This window comes from Procambarus clarkii, chromosome 53 (assembly GCF_040958095.1).
Source record: "Procambarus clarkii isolate CNS0578487 chromosome 53, FALCON_Pclarkii_2.0, whole genome shotgun sequence".
Classification (NCBI taxonomy): domain Eukaryota; kingdom Metazoa; phylum Arthropoda; class Malacostraca; order Decapoda; family Cambaridae; genus Procambarus; species Procambarus clarkii.
In genome coordinates this window covers 3,538,920-3,566,003 of record NC_091202.1, presented here as the reverse complement: position 1 = coordinate 3,566,003, position 27,084 = coordinate 3,538,920, and the positions used below count along the sequence as shown (strand labels likewise).

At 40.3% G+C, this 27,084-nt stretch overlaps 1 protein-coding gene across 1 annotated transcript; it reads left to right on the top strand.

Moving 5' to 3' along the window:
- Positions 1-787: 787 nt before the first annotated feature.
- Positions 788-26,121, top strand: LOC123774140 (cathepsin L-like). Its single transcript, XM_069304689.1, has 9 exons — positions 788-820; positions 2,879-2,974; positions 4,040-4,192; positions 6,927-7,182; positions 7,432-7,563; positions 16,215-16,353; positions 25,008-25,065; positions 25,259-25,424; positions 25,913-26,121. The coding sequence occupies exons 1-9, from the start codon at positions 788-790 to the stop codon at positions 26,119-26,121; spliced, it is 1,242 nt and encodes a 413-aa protein (XP_069160790.1).
- The last annotated feature ends 963 nt before the right edge of the window (positions 26,122-27,084 follow it).

The following is a 27,084-nucleotide window of genomic DNA, read 5'->3' as shown; positions in this document are numbered from 1 at the left end:
CACACAGATAGCTGTATTAGACGAGGAGGAGGAGTAGCAATATATGTCAGGGAAAATTTGAAATGTCGTCTCAAAGAGGTATTCAAAACTGAGCCACACATATAAACTATTTGGCTAAAATTAAACGGAAAAATAAATAATGTTATAATAGTAGTTATATACAGGCCACCAAATTTAAACAAAATGGAACAAAGCATCTATGAGATGAAATATCTAGAGCATCTAGGTCTAACAGTATTCGTGTCATGGTTGACTTTAATTATAGTGGAATAAACTGGATTAACAGAAACAGGAATAACCAAGCAGAAGATTTTCTTAAATTAATTGACGATTGCTTTCTTACGCAACACATTAAGGAACTAACACGGGAAAAAATATTTTAGATTTGTGTTTCCCTGTTAGTTAACACCAAAGTGTTAACTAACAGTGAAACACAAATTATTGACATCGAAAAAGGGAGTGAGCTAGGGAACAGTGATCACAAAAAAAATCAGGTTTAGCATAGAATGGAATAAATCTGTAGGAGAAAATTCTGTTAAATTGCCAGATTTTCGAAAAGCTGATTTTAATAGCCTAAGAATTTGGGGGGGGGGGGTCAAATAGATTGGAAATTCTCGGGCATATGGGGTGTGCCAATTTTGGAGCGAGATGTGAACCCAGCGATGGGTGATGTAAAAAGGGATTTCTATATGGATTCAAAATATGACTTATTTAAAAATATTATAAGCAAAGCACAGGAACGTAGTATACCATACAAATTGAATAGATCGAATAGTAATGACCCGAAATGGATGGCAAAGAATCTGAGGAACTTTATAAGGTAGAAAGAGAGAGCTTGGTACAAAAGGATTAAGAATGGGAAAGTCAGTTAAGAACAAGAATTCGAACAACTTTTTAGAAATGTTAAAAAAAAAGATATAATGAGGGCAAAAATAATCTATGAAATTCGAATAGCAGGGCGAGCAAAAGCAGACCCTAAAGTTTTTTTTTCAGTTATATCGAACAAAGATAAGAGAAAGGATAGGTCCATTAAAAACTGAGACAGGTCTGATAACGGATAATGACGAAGAGATGAGTATTATTTATAATAATATTTTATCTCTGTATTTACTAAAGAGGGCAACATTATGCCTTCAGTCAAACAAGTATATGTGGGTGGGGAAGAGGATAGGTTGACTAGTTTAGCAGTTACCAGGGAGCATGTTATTCAACTAATTGTGAAATTCAAGCCAAACAAATCCCCAGGGCCTGTCGAAGTGCTTGCCAGGGTGCTTAACGAATGCAAAGTGGAACTTTGCGAGCCATCGTATACCATATTTAATAAATCATTAGAGTCAGGCAGATTGCCATAGTCGTGGAAGGTTGAACATAAGATATACACAGAAATCACAATAGCATGATGCATCAAATGAATAAATCCACAATGGCCGTGATGAGGGTTCGAACTCACGTCCGGGATATTCCTGACCATGCTGTGGCCTAGTCGACTAAGGCAGCGTCTGGGATCATCCCGGACGTGAGTTCGAACCCTCATCACGGCCCTTGTGGATTTATTCATTTGATGCATATTCATCTGTGTGTATTGAAGTGAGGGCGAAGAGGTAGAACAGCTTGTATAGCTGAAGAACAACACCAGGTGTCTTGTTACTAACGCTTCGATTAATAAATCCCAGTGTCCTATTTGCCTTATTACGAACATTCATTCATTGATCTTTTGGTTTTAAATTCTTTCTAATCATAACTCCCAGATCCCTTTCGCCTCAAAACTTTACATTTACTTTGTCTGACTCTAATAATTTATTAAATATGATAGACAATGCAAAGCTCCTCTTTGCATTTACTTAACTCAATATGTATTAACTCTTTGTTTCCTTTGATATAACAATGCCTGTAGATAACACCGCCAGTACTGTGAACCTCTGTCTTTCTAATGAGTCACTCGCGTGTCACCGTATCAGAAGATTAAGTTTTACGAAATTACTCCAAGAGTGTGAAAGAGTTATTCCTTCCCAATTCTTCTGCTGCATCCATCTCACCTCGATCCATACTTGCGCGTCCTCATTTTGCATATATATATGTGTGAGTGGGTGGGTGAATGTGTGAGTGTATTGCAGGTGAGGTCCGGAGCTGATGTGGACGAATCTTGTTCGTTACTTGTGAGTTGTGTTTGTGTAGTCATCTGTATCCGCGAGCAGAAAAAAATATTCGAAGCAAGGTGAGATGCATCGATATTTGTTTGTGTTAGTTTTATACTTCAGTCATTTATTAGCGATGACTGTCCTGGATAGACCAAATTAAATTTAATCTGTTAATAACCTTAACTGTTAATAACCCTAACTGTTAATAATCCTAACTGTTAATAATCCTAACTGTTAATAATCCTAACTGTTAATAACTCTAACTGTTAATAACCCTAACTGTTAATACACACAGAAATCACAATAGCGTGATGCATCAAATGGTCACGGCCCTTGTGGATTTGTTCATTTAACTGTTTATAATCCTAACTGTTAATAATCTTAACTGCTGATAACCTTAACTGTTAATAACCTTCACTATTAATAGCCTAATAATTAACATGTTATTGTTATTAACTTAATATATGCAGCTTGTGAAAGTTATAAGTAATTACTATGAATGTTATATAACAATTTGCTGAGCCTAACCCACAAAAACCGAATCATGGGTCGTGGGCTGAGAGAACAAAAGTTGTAAACCGTGGGTCGTGAGTTAGAATACTAACATACTAACGAATACTTTATTTAATAGATCAGTAGAGTCGTGGGTTAGAATACTAACCCACGAAAACCTAATCTATTAAGAAATAATCTTTTTAGAAATTTTCCTTAATATAATAAATCATTCTCCTTTTGACCAGATGAAGTACTTAACAGCATCAGTGTTTGTGGCCGTCCTTGCTGTAATATCTGCACTGCCGATGAGTTCTGTGTTGGATGAGTGGGAAGCTTTTAAGGTAAGAACCATAACCAATATCTTCGGTTAGGTTTTGCTGAAGTATTGAACGTTATTTACTTTTGGAAGTTAATTGAGAGAACGCGTTGCCATCACTTAACACAGAGAAAATATGAGGCAATTATGATAGGGTACCAGCTTTCTTTTTAGCGTATTTTGAGAACTTTAATGTTAAAATTATTGAATGCTAAACATATACATTGTAGATTGCTTCTACCTATAGCCAGCTGAGGATTTTTTCTGCTTCACAAACGCTGACATCACTGGTCACTTGAATGAGAAAATCAGTAGGGGCCGAGATGAGGATTCGAACCTGTGCTGAGGGTACCCCGAAGCAAACGCTTTAGACAACCAAGCCACGACATGGTTAAAAGGATTACAACATGGGATTCTACTGAAGCTACGAAGGTTTCTGAGTCTTCAACTGAAGCCTCATCACGGCTCCAACTGATTTTCTTATTGATAAATCATGTTAATGTGATGTCTGCATTGAAAGAGGAAGTGTTAAAGGTTGAATTCTTGGAAGACAGAGCTACAGTGCATAGGGATTGTGTGAAGCCCTGGTTTGGCGTCAGTGGAAGCCTCAGCAACCGTCAGGGACTCAGTCGATTCGAAGGTTGCAATCTTTTTGACCATGTCGTCAGCTAGTGAGCACCCAGAGCATAGGTTTGAATCCTCATCACGACTCCTACTGATTTTCTCATTAATACATCACGTTACTGTGATTTCTCTGTGCACTGGTCACTTAATTGTCTATGTCGCTGATGGCTTAATTCAGTCAATCGACATACCCCAACTTATTCATCGAATCCCAACGGAGAGAGATTAGATGATGGATGATAGCCATCATCCATCATGGCTCAGTAGGAGCCATGACGAGGATGATGGATGCTTCTTGTGATGTGCCATGTGACACTGATATTTTACATTATATATTTGTCTGATATAACATGTTCTCTTGGAATATCTACATTAATTTTTTAGACAGTTTACAAGAACCTGATTTAGGTTCTCTTTGATAACAATATGCCTTGACTATGTTCTTATCGATAACTTTTTTGTTTAGCTTGAACATGGCAAGAAATATGCTACTGATGCTGAAGACTTATTCCGCATGAAAATCTTTATTGAGAACAAAAACAGGATTGATGCACACAACAAGCTGTTTGCAGCAAGGCATAAGTCATACAGCCTCAGAATGAACAAGTTTGGTGACATGGTAAGTAGGGGCATTCTCAAGTAATTTAACATTGTATGCATCTTGATCTCACTCATAACATCAAAACTTTAAAACAGATTAAATATTTGCTCATTAAATACACGTTTTTCAACAGTTTATTAGTTCAAAGATGATCTCATAGATTTGTCATGTTATTATGATTTATTTGTGTAGTTTATTCATACAATGGTAATATAATTTGGCTACTTTTTCGGGCATATTTGTGTAATGTTAAAAAACAGAAACATTCTTGACTTTGCTTTGCTATTTTGCATTGCGTTGATGGTGTATCTTTCTTGTCCTGAAAATAATATTTAGTTTCAAATTTTGTTTAAGCATTAATTAAAAATGCTATATTATATTGTATTGAAGATATCTTCTAGTTATTTAAATTGCTATTAAATGTGCCTAATATATTGGAAGTTATAATTCATTATTCAATTTATGTAATCACCGATACAGCGATGCTGTATTGTGGTAGATGCGGTGTATTATAATGTAAATTATTTCTTGCAGCTACCAGACGAATTCATGTCAACATTGGGTGGTTTCAATATGTACCAGAAAGAATAATTCAGGTTTAATCACCAGTTCAAAAGTTCCTCCTACATTAAGCCACGTGATGAGGGTCACCCCCAGGAGCGTTGACTTTAAAGAGGATGGTACTGACTCTGGGTGATGAAGGCAACATCAAGATGGGCAACCATAATAATAAGGTTGTCATTGCTACTGCTGACTCTTGTATACACACTCGAGGAGTTTGTATACAAGAGGGATATGTTATTTATGATGCAACTCAATATAATCAATGCATTTAAATTGATATGATATTTTTAGTTAATTGAAATTTATTGCACCCCTTCGAAGTAGGGCTAGTAGCCCCAGAAGTAGCGAAGTAGCCCTTTAAAATAATTTGGTGCATATTTTCTTAGTAATAACTAATGAACAGAAAAAATATATCGTAAAGTTTTCTTCGAGAAATTAAGATGAATGGTTGTTATTACGTGTGTAATAACACGTAATATTTATCTGTTATTACGTAAAAATAACACGGCCATCTTATATAGTCTGAGTGAGAGTTTTGTATGATTCCGAGACTGGGAATCTTTTTTTTTATCCTTTGAATGTAAAAAATAATGTACTTGATTTCATTTGTCTAAATACAAATAAACAAACAAACACTTGATTTCAATCACTTGATTTCACTTGATAAACAAGCGAAGTCCTTTTCCTGAATCTTTTCCCAAATTATTATGTATAAACAAAAACTTCAACAAAAACAAGTGCAAAAATATCGATTTTTGTTACAGTGTGATTCTCTGCGAATATCATCGACAGGTGTCAGATTTACGCATTGTGTTACGATGGAATCCAAATAGGCATTTTTGTGTTGCTAAGTTTTGATTCCCACTATGACACATTTTAATATTCATCTGCATTTTAATATTTATCTGTTATTGAACATTTCCTTTTCATGTTATATATTGTATCAGCATGAAATAATTTAAATCCATAAATCTATATTTTGATTTTCTGTTCATATTATTTCGTCTTTAAGTCATACAGGTTTTTGTAAGTACAATAAAATTGTGTGCTTGCAAAAATTTCATCTACTTTTCCTGTTCAGACAAATGTTCTCACTTTATCTTTTTTATTTATAATTTTTCTGCTACTAGTTGAGTATATTATTAGGATGTTGCTACGACATAATATGCAACGCTTGAGTATATTATTAGGATGTTGCTAGGTATATGCAGTACATGCAACACTTAAGTATATCATTAGGATGTTGTTACGTGTATTGCAGTATATGCAACACTTCGCTAAATCATTAGGATGTTGCTAGGTATATGACAATATATGTAACACTTCAGTATATCTTTAGAATGTTATTAGGTATATAGATGTATATGCAACACTTGAGTATATAATTAGGATGTTGTTAGGTATATGGCAGTATATGCAACTCTTGAATATATCATTAGGAAGTTGTTAGTTATATATAGGAATATGTGCAACTCTTGAATATATCATTAGGATGTTCTTTGGTACATTGCAGTTTATGCAACACTTGAGTATGTCTCTATTTGGGCAAGGCACCTCTCTTCTTGTAGGGGCTTGGGCGCTAACTTTTGTGATTGGGGGTGGCACTTCGTAGGCTCGCCGGCTTAGCTCTGATTGGACAAGACAAGGTGAGGAGGAGGCGAGTTCCCTAAGCCTGCCAAAATTGAGTCTAGGAGTGGCGATTGTCTGGGCAGGATGTTCTGGGTGAGGTGGCTTGGTTGCCACCTCTATCCATCGTTATCGCTGTGTTATCATCCATTTTCTTACCACTACGGTGATCTCACTATCGTGGACCGTGCCTGGATCCAATTTGTGTGATCGTGAGATAGTTATTAAGGAAATGAAGTGAGAGACTCTGAGGAGTGAACACATGCTCAGCCGAAGCACGAGGCAGCCTCGTTGTGATCAGATGTTATTGTAAACATCTGTGGTCATCTGTTGTATTGACTAGGATTACTGGCAAGAGGTGGAATCTGGTAAAGCTTCCCGGTGTTTGGGAGAAGCCCTTGAATATAATTTTAGTGACATTACGAGTCCGTGTTGGGACATTGAATTCTACCTCACCCCGTCTCCATTATGTGCATACCGGCACGCCCTGCGTACGAGTACCACGTATTCGTGGCGTGTGTCTGTGTGAGCGTGTTCACGAGTGCTGTTGTGTACGTATGAGGGCTTCACGACCAACCTGCGCATGCCTCATCCTGGCAGCGGCGCGGATACCGCCTTGCATCACTGTGGCCACACCGGGTCGATGCACGTGGTTATGGCAGAACCACGTGGGAGCAAGTTGGGTGTTCCTCAGCTTCAGTGCTTCAGCCTGGAGAGGGTATATGTGAGCAGTATAAATGTGAAGACCGGTTACATGAGTACTGTTCAGAGCAGTCGCCCGCCCAATGCATCCAGTAGGCACACTCGGGTCAATAAAGGTAAGAGTAACAATTCCAGTGTCAAAATGACCACTGAGAAGGGTCACAAAGTAGCCAGGCCCCAAACATGCCCAACAGTAAATAGTGTTCCTGCACAACTGGACGCTCTCTGGCCAATGCTCAAAACTTTGGTCACGAAATTGGTTGAAAGTCTGCTATCGATACACGGTATCAAGCAAACCACAGAGACTCGGAAGACAATTTAGCACAAGCTCAAGAACTTCGAAAATATAATATCCTCACCTTCAGGAACGCAGGGCAGGAGACACTCCCCTAAAAAACACTCCAGCTCGTCTGAAAGCCGAGCTTTCATGTCCACTAAGATCTTCTACACCAATTGCAACTTCCATGGCGTGTTCATCAGACTCCATGGATACCACGGTAATACCAGCAAATTCCAAGAAACTAGAGGTCTAAAGAGCCTGCAATGGAATGCGCAACGGCTGCGCACAAAATTGCAACACTTACAATGCATAGCAGCAACCAAAGGCATAGACATCCTGATATTGCAGGAGAGCCTGCTTCGAGCCGGATTAGAACCTAAAATCTGAGACTATCGAGGCTTCTTCCTTCCTTCCACGGATCAACGGGCAATGCATGGGATGTGCAATCTATGTAAAATGTGACCTGATCTCCAAGTCCATAACCAGCCCACCTGATTGTGGAGCAGGGACAGAGGTAATGGGAGTATCCATTGAGCTAAGACACGACAAACTTGAAGTGTTTAATGTGTACAGGTCTCCACATGCCGAAATGGATCTCTCTGTGTTATTTGGACACGCGACTACATCAAACACAATCATTTGTGGAGATTATAATGCCCATCATCGATTGGCACTGGGCTCGAACAGAACAAATGAAGCCGGCATTCACATTGCACATCTCCTAGACCAGCTACCAGAAATCCAAATTCTAAATAAGAATGAACCCACTCACATCCAAGGAGGTAGATTAGACCTTACCTTCGTTTTAGCCTCCCTAAGAGATGCAACAATATGGTCAGTTGAGCCCACACTCACAATTTGGACCACTATGGGGTCCAAATTGATCTTAAGTTAGATTTATCCACCCCACCTCCGCCTCCATCTGAAGCCTGGAACTTTGTTGTAGCTGTGACGGTAAAGCGTTGGTGTTCGGCTGTTTCAAAAGCTGGGGGCAGGGCCTCGTCACATAACAAAAAAAAAAAGAGAAGATTGTCCTTTTGTCTGTGGTAAGGTAATGGGAAGACACACAAAACACAAAGTATAAACAATGAAATTTTAATTTATCTAGAAAACAAGATATGAATAAAGACAATCTCGTAAAATTAAAAACAAGTCAACAAACAAAACAACATGAATAATTGCTGGCAATGAAAAATTTACTCTAAGACAAAAAGTGCAGGTTATAGTGATATAAATAAAATCAGGTGAGGTCAGGTGCTGAGAATACTGGCTTCAAGCTGCCACCTCCCTTAGTACACGACAGCCAGGGCTTTGTCTACTATAGAGAGATGTCAACTCCAAGGAGCACAAGGATATTCTGAGGAGACGGCGTGCTGCTGGCCCAGACGTCGACTCATGTAGTGGTGTGAGTGCAGGTGCGGCGACACACCAGCCAATCAGCAACAGGCAGGCGGAGAATGAGTAGTTTTTCTGGTTGACGGCGGGCGGAAGCCGGTGTGTCGGGTTGTGCAAGGTACGCTTTGCTTCCTGGGCAAAACGTTTGGCGATACTGGTGGACGTATCTTCAATATAGTATCTTGTACTTGAACGACGTAAATGTGAAGGGAAGAGCAGGCTCAATCTCTCTTGAAAGAGATTATCGTCACAACTCTCCCCCGAAGCCTGTGGTTCTGGAAGAAGTTACATCTTCATGTGGTAGAGTGATAGTTGGAGTTGCTTCTACTTCATAGACTCTGGAGAGGGCGTCGGCTATGATGTTGTCAGAACCCTTGATATAGCGGATCTCCAGGTTGAAATCTTGCAGATATAAAGCCCATCGTAGAAGACGTTGGTTATTGAATTGGGCTTGATGTAAGAAGCGGAGAGGATTGTGGTCTGAGAAGATGGTGGTAGACCTGGCACCTTGTAGGTATGGAGCAAAGTGCTGGAGATTCAGAACGATGGAGAGTAGCTCCTTCTCGATAGTGCTGTAGTTCCTCTGGTGGGGTTTCAACTTGTAGCTGTAGTAGCTGACAGGTAGAACCTCCTCGCCTCGTTGCTGCATCAGGACACCCCCGATGCCGGTACCACTGGCGTCGACATGAAGGATGAAAGGCTTGGTGATATCTGGCGAGGCGAGAATAGGATTAGAACAGAGGAGGAATTTGAGTTGTTCGAAAGCAACGGTTTGCTGCATGGTCCAATTATACCGTTGCTTGGGACTGGTTAAAGTAATTAATGGTGTTGCTACCATACTAAAATTCTTCACAAACCTACGGTATTAGGAGGCAAGACCAAGGAAGCGCAGGAGCTGCTTCCTGGTGGTAGGCTGTGGATAATGCTTGATGGCTTGAGTATGTGTGTTTAACGGAGCTAGGCTGCCACTCCCTATTACATGACCCAGATAACGCACTTTACCTTTGGCGAAGGTGGACTTGCCCAGGTTGATGGTGAGGCCGGCTGTCAGGAGCTTGGCGAACAGTCGTTGCAGCTGGAGCAGATGTTCGCTCCAGGTGTTGGATGCTACGACGATATCATCCAAATAGGCGTAGGTGTTATCCAAGCCCTGGATGACGCGGTTGACAGCTCTCTGAAAGGTGGCCGGGGCATTACATAGTCCGAAAGGAAGGCGTTCATACCTGAAAAGTCTAAAGGGAGTGATAAAGGCAGATATTTCTTTGGCTCGCTCTGTTAGACACACTTGATAATACCCACTTGGGACAAGTACTGGGCATTACCAATTGCGTCAAGGATGTCAACTATCCGTGGCAAGGGGTATGCATCCTTGACAGTCACATTATTTAATTTACGGTAGTCCGTGCAAAGTCTAACCTTACCTTGGGGTTTTGGCACCAAGATACAGGGTGAGGCCCAGGGGGACTCACAAGGTGTAGCCAGTCCATGATCCAAGAGGTACTGCACCTCAGCACGCATGACTTCCTTCTTGCTAGGGCTGATTCAGTAGAAGGGTTGACGAATCGGCAGGGTGTCAGGGAGCAGTTGGATGTCGTGCTGGGTAACATTACTCTCTCGTGGATCATCTCGGAACAACTCCTGATGTTCTTTGAAGATTTTGATGAGAGGTGCACTATGATTGTCCTGAAAATAATTATGAAGATCGGTTAGGATTTCCGAACTGGAAAGCGCTGACTCCGTGTCAGTGCTTTCGGGAGGAGAAGCAGGGAAGGTCTCACTGTGGATGTATGGCTCTTTAAAGGAGGAATATGTTATCATTACAGTGGGAGGAGTACCGTTATATAGCTTCAGGAGGTTGACGTGGCACAACTGGGTCTTCCGCCGCCTATCTGGAGTCTCTAGGACGTAGTTGTGGTTGTTTCTGCACTCCTTGATGCGGTAGGGTCCTGAAAACCTGTTTTGCAAAGGAGAACTTGGGATAGGGAAATAGGCAAGCACGAAGTGTCCCGGTTTAAATTTCCTTACCTTGCTGGTCTGGTCGTAATGAGTCTTCATCCTCTCCTGTGCTTTCAATAGATTATCTTTGGCGAAACTATGTACCCTCTCTAGAATGTGTTGTAGGTTTTGAAGAAACTGGGGCACATTCTGATGCTCACTGAAGGTGGCATCACGTAGAGAGTCTTTGAAAGCTTTGAGAGGAGTACGACACTTACGTCCGTAGAACATCTCATAAGGAGATACTCCTAGAGACTCATTTGGAAGACTTCTATAGATGCACATAATCAGATCAATTTGCTTATCCCAATCCTTAGAGGTTTCATTACAAAACTTCTTCAGGAGTGCTTTAATAGTCTGATGACTACGCTCAAGAGAACCCTGTGAAGCAGGATGATAGGGGCTGGACAATACCTGTTTGATGTTGAACTCTTCCAGTGTCCTCTTGAAGAGATCACTGGTGAAGTTGGTGCCACAGTCGCTCTGAACCTCCCTTGGAAATCCATACTGGGTGAAGATCTTCAATAAGTGTTTCACAACCGTAGCAGCCGTAATGTTCTTTACTGGAACTGCTATGGGGAATCTGGTGGTAGGACACAGGATGGTTAGGATATAGGCGTTACCTGAACTGGTCCGAGGTAAAGGACCAACACAGTCTATAATAAGTCTGTGGAAAGGTTCCGCAGGCACCTGTATGGGAGTCAGTGGTGCTCTGGGGATAGAGATGTTCGGTTTACCTGCCATCTGACATGTATGACACTGTTTGACGTACTATTTGACGCTATTTACCATACCTGGCCAGTAGTAGTCTTGACGGATTCCATGGTAAGTCTTGTTAAATCCGTAATGTGAGAGTGCTCCGTGGGCCAGGTGTAGAATAGTGGGCCGCAGGCTGACAGGAATCACTAGTTGTTCGACGTTGGCCCAATCGTCCTCCTCCTTCAGTTTACTGGGTCTATATCTGCGGTAGAGCAACTCGTTCTCTAGGAAGAACCCAGGAATACTGTCAGGTTGAGTCTCAACCTGGAAAAATAATGGTGTCAAGGTAAGATCTTCCCTCTGTAACTTACGGAACTCCAACTTGGTCAGATTCGGGGGTAGTTTCTGAGGGTCTTGAGGGACAGCGGTAGCAGTAGAGTCAGCTGGCTGTGGTCGTGCAGCTTGTGCACGGGTGGTCACTAAAACCGGAGGAGAAACTTCATCACTCTCTTGAACCTTTGCTGGAACATACTCAAAAATGGGATTATCCATTACAGAGGTACACACCTGGGGTTTGTCCATGACGATCAGGTTGGTCGGTTGCAGGTCTTCTGCCAAGTCGTTGCCCAGGAGAAGTTGTACTCCAGGCATGGGAAAAGGCTTTTCCCTGATGGCGACTTGGACTTCTCCGGTCACGAAGGAACAATCCAGGTGGACTCTGGCGAGAGGATAAGGAGTGGTAGCAGTGAGGTCAGTGATGAAGACAGTTTCTCCGGTGTAGGCGATATTGGGCACAGCTGATCTCAAAATAATTGATTGAAGAGCCGCTGTGTCCCTCAAGATCTTCAGTTTGAAACGTCCCTCCGGATTTGAACCGTTGGTAGAGACAGTTCCAGTATACAGGTGTTTACTGAAAAGAGAAAGATCATTAACATGAACACCAACATTCATCACAGGCTTACCGGACTTAGGAGGAGTCTGTTTGGGTTTAGTGGATTCAGTATTTCCTTTGTATTGAGACTTACCACATTTATCTATGGTATGTCCATAGAGTCTACAATACTTATAGTACAATTGCGAGCAAGCTTGATCGGTACTCACTTTCTCGTAACTGTACCAAGACTTCTTACTGGAAGGTGGTTCTGGTGTCAGCTGGTGGATGAGGCTGTAAGTGTCAGCCGACTTAGCACACTTTAGGTAGTCGGTCTCTTCTTTATCTGCTAAATATAAACGGACAGGAGGCGGCACACGCCTCAAGAATTCTTCAACTAGCATGAGGTTGACGAGTTCTGCAAAAGTAGAGACATGTGCTGCTTCCAGCCATTTCATAAAATATCTCCTTTTGGTATTAGCAAATTCGAGAAAGGTAGTGGTACTTGCCTTCAGGTGGTCACGGAATTTCTTTCGATAGCTTTCGGTGGAGAGAAGGTAGGCGTCCAACACTGCTTATTTCAGAGTCTGGTAGTCATTCTCAGACGCCAAAGTACTGAGTGTAACTGCAGCTCTACCTGTGAGATGTACTCTGAGAAGGATTGCCCATTGGTCGGCAGGCCAACTAAGTTGATTAGCAAGGGTCTCAAAGGTGGTAAAAAATACATCAACTTCTGTCTCTACGAATGGTGGCATTAACTTACTTGCATGCGAGATATTGAAACTGACAGGAAGACTGGCGGTAGCTTGCTGGCGTTGAGCGAGGTGTGTAGTTTCCAACTCGAATTCTTGTTGACGACATTCCATAGCCAGAGTTGCTTGTTGTTTGTCCTGCTCGCGTTGCATCTCCAATTGGCATTGTTTTGTTTCAAGCTGTATTCGTTCCCGCTCACGGAGTATTGCAATCTCACGTTCCTTGAGGGCGATTTCACGTTCCTGTTCTTCTTTCCTCAAGGCGGCTTCCTCTTTCCTCAGTTGTAGAGCTTCTTTTTGTTGTTCGCGTTCGATCTTGGCAAGCTCTAGTTTGAGTTTCATCGTTGCCAAATCAGTTTTATCTGCAATAAAGTAAGTTTCGTGAGTTTCAGAGTTAATCTTACCTTCCTCTAAGAGATGATCCAGTAACAGGTTATGTAGTTCATTTTTGTTGGCTTGGTAGGGAACTTCTAGTTGATACTCATGTGCAAGAGTGTGTAATTCAGTCCTCTTGACACGACTTAAGGTCCCTATTTCACCTGCTGGATCTGCACGGAAAGCTTGGAGACGAAACATGGTGAAATTAGCAAATAAATGCACAACGAATATACTGTTGTGATATGGTGAATGTCAGAAACAGGACAACGTGGCAACTGGTACCTATCCTGTGGAATCGTTAACAATTAATGTTAATTTCAAGATGATAAATGATTAATAAATCAAGGTCGCAGGAAATCTTGTACCCGGTACTCAATGTAAGAGGATAAGGGCAAGAAAATCCTACTAAATAAGCGAAACTGAGTTTCTAAAACAACTGAAACAATTAATTGCCTCAAAAGTGAATTAGGTAGTCCAAGAATGTAGGCATACCTTGCCGAGTCTCTATAGGACATAAACAAGTTTTTCCCACTGAAATTAATATGATACTTACAGAATTAGCGAACTTTTGTTCTCTGAAAAAGAAGGCTAATTCCCTACCAATGTAAATATCATCATCTCTGACCGACGGGTAGGGGTGCGAGGTGTCAACTGGTGACGAGAACTGCTGCTGAGGTTCCAATTCAGCAACTAAAGTTCGTGCGAGAGGAACTATAGCCCTCTTTATCCTCCTACCGTCGGATTGCAGAAGATTAATTGCACTTGACCCGGGGACAGACCACAGTACCAGGGTACCAATATGATGATCTGTCGAAAATATGAGAAATATCCTAGGGACAAAAGATGGTAAACACGAGTAATAACACGGAGGGAGAGATGACCAATTAAGAGAATGACTGAGGCCTACAGTCACCACGTAATCCAAAGTTGTCTCACCTTCACCATATGCTACTCTCGGAATGCACAATACACACAGCACCATATGAAAATAAAATTGAATATTGAAAATAGTGAAAAGTTACTTTACCAAAGCCAAGTACGCTTACCACAAATTTACGATCTGGTACCAGTACCTGAGTGAAGCTCCCGGACAGGCCCCCATGAAATGTGACGGTAAAGCGTTGGTGTTTGGCTGTTTCAAAAGCTGGGGGCAGGGCCTCGTCACATAACAAAAAAAAAAAAAGAGAAGATTGTCCTTTTGTCTGTGGTAAGGTAATGGGAAGACACACAAAACACAAAGTATAAACAATGAAATTTTAATTTATCTAGAAAACAAGATATGAATAAAGATAATCTCGTAAAATTCAAAACAAGTCAACAAACAAAACAACATGAATAATTACTGGCAATGAAAAATTTACTCTAAGACAAAAAGTGCAGGTTATAGTGATATAAATAAAATCAGGTGAGGTCAGGTGCTGAGAATACTGGCTTCAAGCTGCCACCTCCCTTAGTACACGACAGCCAGGGCTTTGTCTACTATAGAGAGATGTCAACTCCAAGGAGCATAGGGATATTCTGAGGAGACGGCGTGCTGCTGGCCCAGACGTCGACTCATGTAGTGGTGTGAGTGCAGGTGCGGCGACACACCAGCCAATCAGCAACAGGCAGGCGGAGAATGAGTAGTTTGCTGGTTGACGGCGGGCGGAAGCCGGTGTGTCGGGTTGTGCAAGGTACGCTTTGCTTCCTGGGCAAAACGTTTGGCGATACTGGTGGACGTATCTTCAATATAGTATCTTGTACTTGAACGACGTAAATGTGTAGGGAAGAGCAGGCTCAATCTCTCTTGAAAGAGATTATCGTCACATAGCAAACAGGAACCGATTTCAAAACCTCATTTCAGAGTGCCATAGAAACTATGATGTTCCCGAAGACATTAATCAGGCAGAACAAGATTTTGTCAAAGCGATTCAAAGTGCAGCCAACCACTCAATCCCACTGAAAAAACAGTCCACCAGACACCATAAAGATCATTGATACTATTGCGAACGTGTTAAAGAACTCAACCATAGACTGAACAGAACAAGAAAGCTATTCAAAAAGCAGCCAAGTGACCGCAGCAGGACCATACTTTGTGAGGTCAAGGAACATGTGCATCGAGAGACCAGACTAATAAAAGAACTGTAATGGAATGGTGTTCACATCTGAATAAATGGTGTTCACATCTGAATGAACACACCTCTCTTGGAGAGATGTGGCAGAAAATCCACCGGGCCGAAGGAAACAAATCACCTAAAGCTCCACACCCTAAGGATCCTCAACAGGAAGCCGAAGTACTGGCCACCAGGTTTGCAGAAAAAGCAGCCAGCAATCAGCTTCCACCAGATGTATTAGCAGTGCAGACAGGATTAGAGGAAGAAAGGTGGCACAGAATCCTTAGAGCATGTGAAGAATGCCTCTGACACTAATGCCCCTTTCACACTGGATGAGTTTAATCAGGCTAAGAAAAACTCCAAGGATACATCCCCTGGAGACGACAAAATAACTAATAAAATAATTATGAACCTCAGCCCAGAGGGAGACTGCATACATTATTACAGCAATAATGGAAGGATTTAGTTAAGTAACTGGTCAATCTAGTTGGAGATCTGAGGACAGAGCTGAATTCGCTTCGGGAGGAGGTACGACAGCTGAAACAACATCAGGAAGAAACAAAGGAGGCGACCAGTATTAAAAAGACCTCGTCTTGGCAAGTTGTAAAGGACAGGGGTCTTAAGAAGACCTTGGCAAAACCGACACCTAATAGCCTAAGGACTTCTAACGCATTTGATGTTTTAGAGGACGAGTGCTGTGGTGAACCTGTAGTTCAACGAGGAAGCAAAGGCAAAGCAACGAGGAGCATTGAAGGGCAGGTCCCTCAAATTGCCCTAAAGGAAAGGGAGGAACGAAGCGAATTTTGGTTGATGGAGATTCCCAGGTGAGGTATTTACACAGAACGTTTTGTGCCAGAGATAAGTGGAACAGGTTAAGGGTTTGCTATCCGGGAGCTGGTATTGGTGATATTGTTGAAAACATGAAAGATATTATGACGGGAAATGGGAACAAACCCATTATTTGTATTAGTGCAGGGGGTAATGATGTTGGGCGAGTTAGGAGTGAGGAACTAATACAGAGATTCAAGACAGCAATAGAATTAGTTAGGAGCAAGGGAGGAATCCCGATCATATGTGGCATTCTTCCAAGAAAGGGAGATGGAAATGAATGGATGTCGAGGGCACTTGGTGTCAATTGCCGGCTGGAAAGATATTGCAAATCTAATGCAATATCAAATAAATGGATTTAAACTATTTCACACAGATAGATATATTAGATGAGGAGGGGGAGTAGCCATATATGTTAGGGACAATTTGAAATGTAGTCTCAAAGAGGGAATCAAAACTGAGCTACATACAGAAACTATTTGGATAGAAATAAACGAAAAAGCAATAAGCATTATAATAGGAGTTATATATAGGCCACCAAATTTAGACAGAATGGAAGCAAAGCATCTATGGGATGAAATATCTAGAGCATCTAGATCTAACAGTATTTATGTCATGGGTGACTTTAATTTTAGTGGAATAAACTGGTTGAACAAAACAGGGAATAATGAAGCAGAGGATTTTCTAGAATTAATTGACGATTGCTTTCTTACGCAACACATAAAGGAACCAACGTGGGAAAATAATATTTTAGATTTATTGTTAACTAACAGTGAAACACAAATTAAGGACATCGAAATAGGGAGTGAGCTAGGGAACAGTGATCATAAAGAAATCAGATTTAGCATAGAATGGAATAGATCTGTAGGAGAAAATTTTGTTAAAAATCCTGATTTTCGAAAAGCTAATTTCAATAACCTAAGAAAACTGAGACAGGTCAAATAACGGATAATGACAAGGAGATGAGTAGTATTTTTAACAAATATTTTATATCTGTTTTTATATCTGTGACTTCGCAATCTCAACACCATCTAGCTCGTATCTTGTAACTCTATCATCATTACCTAGCCTCAAAACTTTACATTTATTAGCATTAAACTGCATGTGCCAATCTTTTGACCATTTTAAAACCCTATTTAGATCAACTTGAAGTGATAGCGAGTCTTCTTTCGTGTTAATTTCCCTACCGATTTTTGTTGTCATCTGCAAATTTGCAAATGTTGCTACTCAAACCTGAATCTAAATCATTTATACATATTATAAACAACAGAGGTCCCAGGACAGAGCCCTGAGGTACTCCACTAACAACATTATCCCACTCTGACTGAACCCCATAAGAACATAAGAACATAAGAACATAAGAACAAAGGTAACTGCAGAAGGCCTATTGGCCCATACGAGGCAGTTCCTATTCTATAACCACCCAATCCCACTCATATACTTGTCCAACCCGTGCTTGAAACAATCGAGGGACCCCACCTCCACAATGTTACGCCGCAATTGGTTCCACAAATCAACAACCCTGTTACATATTACCAGTATTTACCCAAGTCTTTCCTAAATCTAAACTTATCCAATTTATACCCATTGTTTCGTGTTCTGTCCTGTGTTGATACTTTTAATACCCTATTAATATCCCCCCGGTTATGTCCATTCATCCACTTGTAAACCTCTATCACGTCACCCCTAACTCTTCGCCTTCCAGTGAATGCAACTTAAGCTTTGTTAATCTTTCTTCATATGAAAGATTTCTAATTTGGGGAATTAACTTAGTCATCCTACGCTGGACACGTTCAAGTGAATTTATATCCATTCTATAATATGGCGACCAAAACTGAACTGCATAATCTAAATGGGGCCTAACTAGAGCAAGATATAGCTTGAGAACCACACCAGGTGTCTTGTTACTAACGCTGCGATTAATAAATCCAAGTGTCCGATTTGCCTTATTACGAACATTTATGCATTGATCCTTTTGTTTTAAATTCTTACTAATCATAACTCCCAGATCCCTTTCGCAATCCGACTTCGCAATCACAACACCATCTAGCTCGTATCTTGTAACTCTATCATCATTACCTAACCTCAGAACTTTACATTTATCAGCATTAAACTGCATCTGCCAATCCTTTGACCATTTCAAAACCCTATCTAGATCAACTTGAAGTGATAGTGAGTCCTCCTCCGAATTAATTTCCCTACCGATTTTCGTATCATCGGCAAATTTGCAAATGTTGCTACTCAAACCTGAATCTAAATCATTTATATATATTATAAACAACAGAGGTCCCAGGACAGAGCCTTGAGGCACTCCACTTACAACATTTTCCCACTCTGACTTGATTCCATTTATACTAACTCTCTGTTTCCTTTGGAATAGCCATGCAATTGACACCAATTGCCCTCGACATCCATTCATTTCCCACTCCCTTTCTTGGAAGAATGCCGCATATGATCGGGATTCCTCCCTTGCTCCTAACTAATTCAGTGGCTGTCCTGAATCTCTGTATTAGTTCCTCACTCCTAACTCGTCCAACATCATTACCCCCTGCACTAATACAAATAATGGGTTTGTTCCCATTTCCTGTCATAATATCATTCATGTTTCCAACAATATCACCAATTCCAGCTCCCGGATAGCAAACCCTTAATCTGTTCCCCCTATCTCTGGCACAAAACGTTCTGTCTAAATACCTCACCTGGTTATCTCCCACAACCAAAATTCGCTTTGATTCTCCCTTTTCCTTTCGAGCAGTTTGAGGGACCTGCGCTTCAATGCTCCTCGTTACTTTGTCTTTGCCACCTCGTTGAACAACAGGTTCAACACAGCACTCGTCCTCTAATACGTCAAATGCGTTAAAAGTCCTTAGGTGTAGGCTATTAGTTGTCGGTTTTGCCAAGGTCTTCTTAAGACCCCTGTCTTTCACAACTTGCCACGACGAGGACTTCTTAATACTGGTCCCGTCAACACTGGCCTCCTCCTTAGTTTCCTCCCGAAGTCTCAGCTGTTGTACCTCCTCCCGCAGGGAATCCATCTCTGCTCTCAGAGCTCCAACCAGACTCACCAAATCCTTCACTAATCCTTCCATTATTGCAATAATAATGTTATTAGAATCGGAGCTCCAGCTAACACAACCTCTCACTGTGACTGCACCTAACTGACTGATCTTGCTCTGGTTAGGCCCTATTTAGATTATGCAGTTCAGTTTTGGTCGCCGTATTATAGAATGGATATAAATTCACTTGAACGTGTCCAACGTAGGATGACTAAGTTAATTCCCCAAATTAGAAATCTTTCATATGAAGAAAGATTAACAAAGCTTAAGTTGCATTCACTGGAAAGGCGAAGAGTTAGGGGTGACATGATAGCGGTTTACAAGTGGATGAATGGACATAACAGGGGGGATATTAATAGGGTATTAAAAATATCAACACAAGACAGAACACGAAACAATGGGTATAAATTGGATAAGTTTAGATTTAGGAAAGACTTGGGTAAATACTGGTTCAGTAACAGGGTTGTTGATTTGTGGAACCAATTGCCACGTATCGTGGTGGAGGTGGGGTCCCTCGATTGTTTCAAGCGCGGGTTGGACAAGTATATGAGTGGAATTGGGTGGTATAGATAGGAGCTGCCTCGTATGGGCCAATAGGCCTTCTGCACTTACCTTTGTTCTTATGTTTTTATGTTTACAAGTGGATGAATGGACATAACAGGGGGGATATTAATAGGGTATTAAAAATATCAACACAAGACAGAACACGAAACAATAGGTATAAATTGGGTAAGTTTAGATTTAGGACAGACTTGGGTAAATAATGGTTCAGTAACAGGGTTGTTGATTTGTGGAACCAATTGCCGCGTAACGTGATGGAGGTGGGGTCCTTCGATTGTTTCAAGCGCGGGTTGGACAAGTATATAAGAACATAAGAACAAAGGTAACTGCAGAAGGCCTATTGGCCCATACGAGGCAGCTCCTATTCTATAACCACCCAATCCCACTCATATACTTGTCCAACCCGCGCTTGAAACAATCGAGGGACCCCACCTCCACCACGTTACGCGGCAATTGGTTCCACAAATCTACAACCCTGTTACTGAACCAGTATTTACCCAAGTCTTTCCTAAATCTAAACTTATCCAATTTATACCCATTGTTTCGTGTTCTGTCCTGTGTTGATACTTTTAATACCCTATTAATATCCCCCTTGTTATGTCCATTCACCCACTTGTAAACCTCTATCATGTCGCCCCTAACTCTTCGCCTTTCCAGTGAATGCAACTTAAGCTTTGTTAATCTTTCTTCATATGAAAGATTTCTAATTTGGGGAATTAACTTAGTCATCCTACGCTGGACACGTTCAAGTGAATTTATATCCATTCTATAATATGGCGACCAAAACTGAACTGCATAATCTAAATGGGGCCTAACTAGAGCAAGATATAGCTTGAGAACCACACCAGGTGTCTTGTTACTAACGCTGCGATTAATAAATCCAAGTGTCCGATTTGCCTTATTACGAACATTTATGCATTGATCCTTTTGTTTTAAATTCTTACTAATCATAACTCCCAGATCCCTTTCGCAATCCGACTTCGCAATCACAACACCATCTAGCTCGTATCTTGTAACTCTATCATCATTACCTAACCTCAGAACTTTACATTTATCAGCATTAAACTGCATCTGCCAATCCTTTGACCATTTCAAAACCCTATCTAGATCAACTTGAAGTGATAGTGAGTCCTCCTCCGAATTAATTTCCCTACCGATTTTCGTATCATCGGCAAATTTGCAAATGTTGCTACTCAAACCTGAATCTAAATCATTTATATATATTATAAACAACAGAGGTCCCAGGACAGAGCCTTGAGGCACTCCACTTACAACATTTTCCCACTCTGACTTGATTCCATTTATACTAATTCTCTGTTTCCTTTGGTATAGCCATGCCCTAATCCAGCTTAATATAGCACCCCCAATACCATGAGACTCTATTTTTTTAATCAGTCTTTCATGTGGCACTGTATCAAAAGCTTTGCTAAAGTCAAGGTATACAACATCGCAATCCTTACCACTATCAACTGCCTCAACAATGCTAGAATAAAAAGATAACAAATTTGTTAAACATGAACGGCCATTTATAAAACCATGTTGCGACTCAATTATTAATTTATGTTTTTCAAGATGAAGACGAATTTTATTTGCTATTATAGATTCGAGTAACTTTCCCACTATAGACGTTAGGCTAATTGGTCGATAGTTAGACGCAAGTGATCTATCTCCTTTCTTAAAAACTGGTATCACATTAGCAACTTTCCAAAACTCTGGCACTCTGCCTGACTCTATTGATTTATTAAATATGGTTGACAGTGGGTCACAAAGCTCCTCTTTGCATTCTTTAAGCACCCTAGCAAACACTTCATCCGGCCCTGGGGATTTGTTTGGTTTGAGTTTTACTATTTGTTTAAGAACATCCTCCCTGGTAACTGCTAAACTCGTCAACCTGTCCTCGTCCCCACCCACATAGACTTGTTCGGCTGAAGGCATATTGTTAAGTTCCTCTTTAGTAAATACAGATACAAAATATTTATTAAAAATACTACTCATCTCTTCATCACTATCTGTTATTTGACCTGTCTCAGTTTTTAATGGACCTATCCTTTCCTTAGTCTTAGTACGATATAACTGAAAAAACCCTTTAGGATTTGTCTTTGCTTGCCCTGCTATGCGAACTTCATAGTTTCTTTTTGCTTTCCTTATCTCTTTTTTAACATTTCTAACCAGTTGTACGAATTCCTGTTCTAAAGTGACCTCCCCATTTTTAATCCTTTTGTACCAAGCTCTCTTTTTACCTATAAGGTTCTTCAAATTCTTTGTTATCCACTTTGGGTCATTAGTATACGATCTATTCAATTTGTATGGTATACTACGTTCCTGTGCTTTGTTTAGAATATTCTTAAATAAGTTATATATTGAATCCACATCGAAATCCCCATTTAAGTCACCTATCGCTGGGTTCATGTCTCGCTCCAAGACCGGCCCACACCCCATACCCAAGACTTTCCAGTCAATTAGACCCAAAAAATTTCTCAGGCTATTAAAATCAGCTTTTCAAAAATCTGGCACTTTAACAGAATTTTCTCCTACAGGTCTATTCCATTCTATGGTAAATCTGATTACTTTGTGATCACTATTCCCTAGCTCACTCCCTATTTCGATGTCATTAATTTGTGTTTCCCTGTTAGTTAACACTAAATCTAAAAAATTATTTTCCCGCGTTGGTTCCTTAATGTGTTGCGTAAGAAAGCAATCGTCAATTAATTCTAGAAAATCTTCTGCTTCACTATTCCCTGTTTGGTTCACCCAGTTTATTCCAATAAAATTAAAGTCACCCATGACATAAATACTGTTAGATCTAGATGCTCTAGATATTTCATCCCATAGATGATTTGCTTCCATTCTGTCTAAATTTGGTGGCCTATATATAACTCCTATTATAATATTATTAGCTTTTTCGTTTAATTCAATCCAAATAGTTTCTGTGTGTGGCTCTGTTTTGATTCCCTCTTTGAGACTACATTTCAAATTGTCCCTAACATATATGGCTACTCCACCTCCTCGTCTAATATATCTATCTGTGTGAAATAGTTTAAATCCATATATTTGATATTCAGCTAATAGTTCTCTATTTTCTACATTCATCCACGTTTCGGTAAGTGCAATAATATCTATTTTTTCTGTGCAGACAAGAGCATTTAATTCGTTAATTTTATTTCTTAGACTTCTACTGTTAGTGTAATATACCCTAAGTGAATTGTTATTTTGCGGACCTTCTCTTTCCCTGATCGTTTTGCCAATTCCTTTCTCCCACAAACACATACTTTTATTACCTCCTTCTTCCAAATCAATTCCCATACCTCTATCTACTAACAGTTTAAACCCAAACAAACACCTCTAACCACTTCTTCCAACGAGTTCGCAACAGCAACAACCCCAGCTCTCGATAGATGCACCCCATCACGAGCATACATTTCATTTCTTCCATAGAAGTGTTCCCAGTTGTCTATGAAAGATATTGCATTTGATTTGCAATATCTTTCCAGCCGGCAATTGACACCAATTGCCCTCGATATCCATTCATTTCCCACTCCCTTTCTTGGAAGAATGCCACATATGATCGGGATTCCTCCCTTGCTCCTAACTAACTCTATGGCTGTTTTATACCTCTGAATCAGTTCCTCACTCCTGACTCGACCAACATCATTTCCTCCCACGCTAATGCAAATAATGGGATTATTCCCATTACCAGCCATAATATCATTCATGTTGTTTATAATATCACCAATGCCAGCTCCGGGATAGCAAACCCTTAACCTGTTCCCCCTATCTCTAGCACAAAACGTTCTATCCAAATACCTTATCTGGGAATCTCCCACAACTAATGTTTGCTTAGGTACTTCCTTTACTTTCTGAGGGGCCTGCGCTTCCTTTCTCTTCGTTGCTTTGAAGTATGAGTGGGATTGAGTGGTTATAGATAGGAGCTGCCTCGTATGGGCCAATAGGCCTTCTGCAGTTACTTTTGTTCTTATGGTCAAGTCGATCTAAATAGGGGTTTGAAATGGTCAAAAGATTGGCAGATGTAGTTTAATGCTGATAAATGTAAAGTTTTGAGGCTAGGTAATGATGAGAGAGTTACAAGATACAAGCTATATGGTGTGGAGATTGCGAACTCGGATTGCGAAAGGGATCTGGGAGTTATGAATAGTAAGAATTTAAAACCAAAAGATCAAATCATGAATTTTCGTAATAAGGCAAATAGGACACTGGTATTTATTGCTCGAAGCGTTAATAACAAGACACCTGGTGTTGTTTTTCAGCTATATCCTGATCTGGTTAGGCCCCATTTAGATTACGCAGTTCAGTTTTGATCGCCGTACTTCCGTACTTCATGACACAAAATTTATATCCATTCTATGAATGGATATAAGAACATAAGAACAAAGGCAACTGCAGAAGGCCTATTGGCCCATACGAGGCAGCTCCTATTTATCACCACCCAATCCCACTCATATACTTGTCCAACCCGCGCTTGAAACAATCGAGGGACCCCACCTCCAGCACGTTATGCGGTAATTGGTTCCACAAATCAACAACCCTGTTACTGAACCAGTATTTACCCAAGTCTTTCCTAAATCTAAACTTATCCAATTTATACCCATTGTTTCGTGTTCTGCCTTGTGTTGATACTTTTAATACCCTATTAATATCCCCTTTGTTATGTCCATTCACCCACTTGTAAACCTCTATCATGTCACCCCTAACTCTCGCCTTTCCAGTGAATGCAACTTAAGCTTTGTTAATCTTTCTTCATATGAAAGATTTCTAATTTGGGGAATTAACTTAGTCATCCTACGCTGGACACGTTCAAGTGAATTTATATCCATTCTATAATATGGCGACCAAAATTGAACTGAATAATCTAAATGGGGCCTAACTAGAGCAAGATATAGCTTGAGAACCACACCAGGTGTCTTGTTACTAACGCTGCGATTAATAAATCCAAGTGTCCGATTTGCCTTATTACGAACATTTATGCATTGATCCTTTTGTTTTAAATTCTTACTAATCAAACCTTTGGTCAACAGAGTTCGTAATATTTGCTTTTTTGTGATTGACACTGAAGATTTTTATCCATATATCAATGTAAATACACATTTAATGATAATTATATTTTCCATATTTAAAACTGGTTTTAAACTTTTTAACAGATAGAATAATAAGCATTTGCATAACATATTTGCCTATAATATAAGCAAATATTACACATTTATATATAATGTACATATGTGTTTTTCATATTTTTGTACACAATAATATTGTAACCTTACTCTATTAGGAAGGGAAGTGTCAATATAAACAACAAGAATCTGGTGCTAAAGTGACTGGCTTTGTTCATATTCGCGAGGGAAGTGAAGATGCCCTGAAGAAAGCTGTTGCCACAGTTGGACCAGTATCTGTTGCCATTGATGCCTCACACGGGTCAATCCAGTTTTACCATCATGGTAAGTTTTTTTTATTGTAAATGTATACATAGATCACATTTTACTGAAGGTGATCAGTATATTTCTGCATGCTTATATAAACGTGAAATGTGCATCATGTGTGTATATAAATTGTTTTTATTGTATGAGACCTTTATTGTTCAACGATTCTCAGGTCTTTCTTAGATCTGGTGTGTTTTCTAAAGTCTTTGAATATATATCATACTTTCTTTCTCATAGTGCGTTAAGTATTCATCATGTTTTCTACCAGAAAGTGTCATGTTCACACACACACTGTGTGTGTCCACGTATACACACAATCATGTCAATGGGGTGGCGCGTCTCACTCACCATATCGACAATTCCCACGTTGTAACACAGTATTTATTCTTCCATTTAATTTAATGCCTTTAAATTCGGAATCTTATTTATTTTGTAGGAATTATGAGTTTCTGAACAAATAATTTGTTAAATATTGTATTATTGAAGGATGAATATATATATTACAGGTGTTTATGACGAGCCAGAATGTAGTTCAACGAATCTTGGTCACGGTGTTCTGGTTGTGGGTTATGGCACTACGGAGGACGGAACTGACTACTGGCTGGTGAAGAACTCTTGGGGCACAACTCTGGGTGATGAAGGCTACATCAAGATGATGAGGAACCGTAGTAACCAGTGTGGCATTGCTACTGAGGCCTCTTTCCCCCTTGTATAAACTCGTGGGGGAACCAGCGTGGCATTGTTACTGCTGCCTCCTTCCCTCCTGTATCGTGGGGACCCAGCGTGGCATGATTACTGTTGCCTCCTTGTAAAACTCGAGGAGACCCAGTGTGCCAGTCTTGCTGCTCACTACTAACTTCCAGCATTAATTACGTGTCCACTTAGAACTGACATTTTATCTGCTGTCCAATTTTTTTGTTTTTCATCTGATTAATTTGAGAGATGTAATAAATTGAATCACTTTTGCCTCATGAAGGCAGGCAAAATAATTAGGTTCTCTGCCATAAAGGAGTCTTCAATGAATATAGGAAATTAGGTAATTTAACTCAGAGGACTCAGTTGGTGAAGTGAAATTTTCTGAGTTCATGTATTACTTTATATTCTTTCGTAATAAAAATAAGCCAAACATTTTTTATAATTATGAACCAATTCCTAAATCAATTATCGGAAATTCTGACACCAATTACTACTAACATTGATTTGCAATAGTTAGCCATACAAAATGGCTATTGTAAATGGTTACAATTATCTTGAGATGATTTCGGGGCTTTAGTGTCCCCGCGGCCTGGTCCTCGACCAGGCCTCCACCCCCAGCAGCAGCCCGTGATAGCTGACTAACGACCAGGTACCTATTTTACTGCTAGGTAACAGGGGCATAGGGTGAAAGAAACTCTGCCCATTGTTTATCGCCGGTGCCTGGGATCGAACCCAGGACCACAGGATCACAAGGCCAGCGTGCTGTCCGCTCGACCGACCGGCTCCCGAAGTACTGAAATGAGGTCTTAACTATTGAAATGTTCCTACGTCACCTAATTTCTCTTTCCCTGTAAAACTTATATCCAATAATTTTTAAAACCAAAATGGTTTTGGAGACCAAAAAGCAGGAGACCAAAATGGATAAAAAATGATTCTCCAGGACTGAATATAATTAAATCACAAATAAACCCAAGGTCTCCTT

Coding starts and splice junctions, on each gene's coding strand:
- LOC123774140 (XM_069304689.1), top strand. CDS start 788: ATGGATGGCAAAGAATCTGAGGAACTTTATAAG. Junction 4,193..6,926: donor TGAACAAGTTTGGTGACATG/GTAAGTAGGGGC, acceptor TGTACGTATGAG/GGCTTCACGACCAACCTGCG. Junction 7,183..7,431: donor GCACACTCGGGTCAATAAAG/GTAAGAGTAACA, acceptor CCTCACCTTCAG/GAACGCAGGGCAGGAGACAC.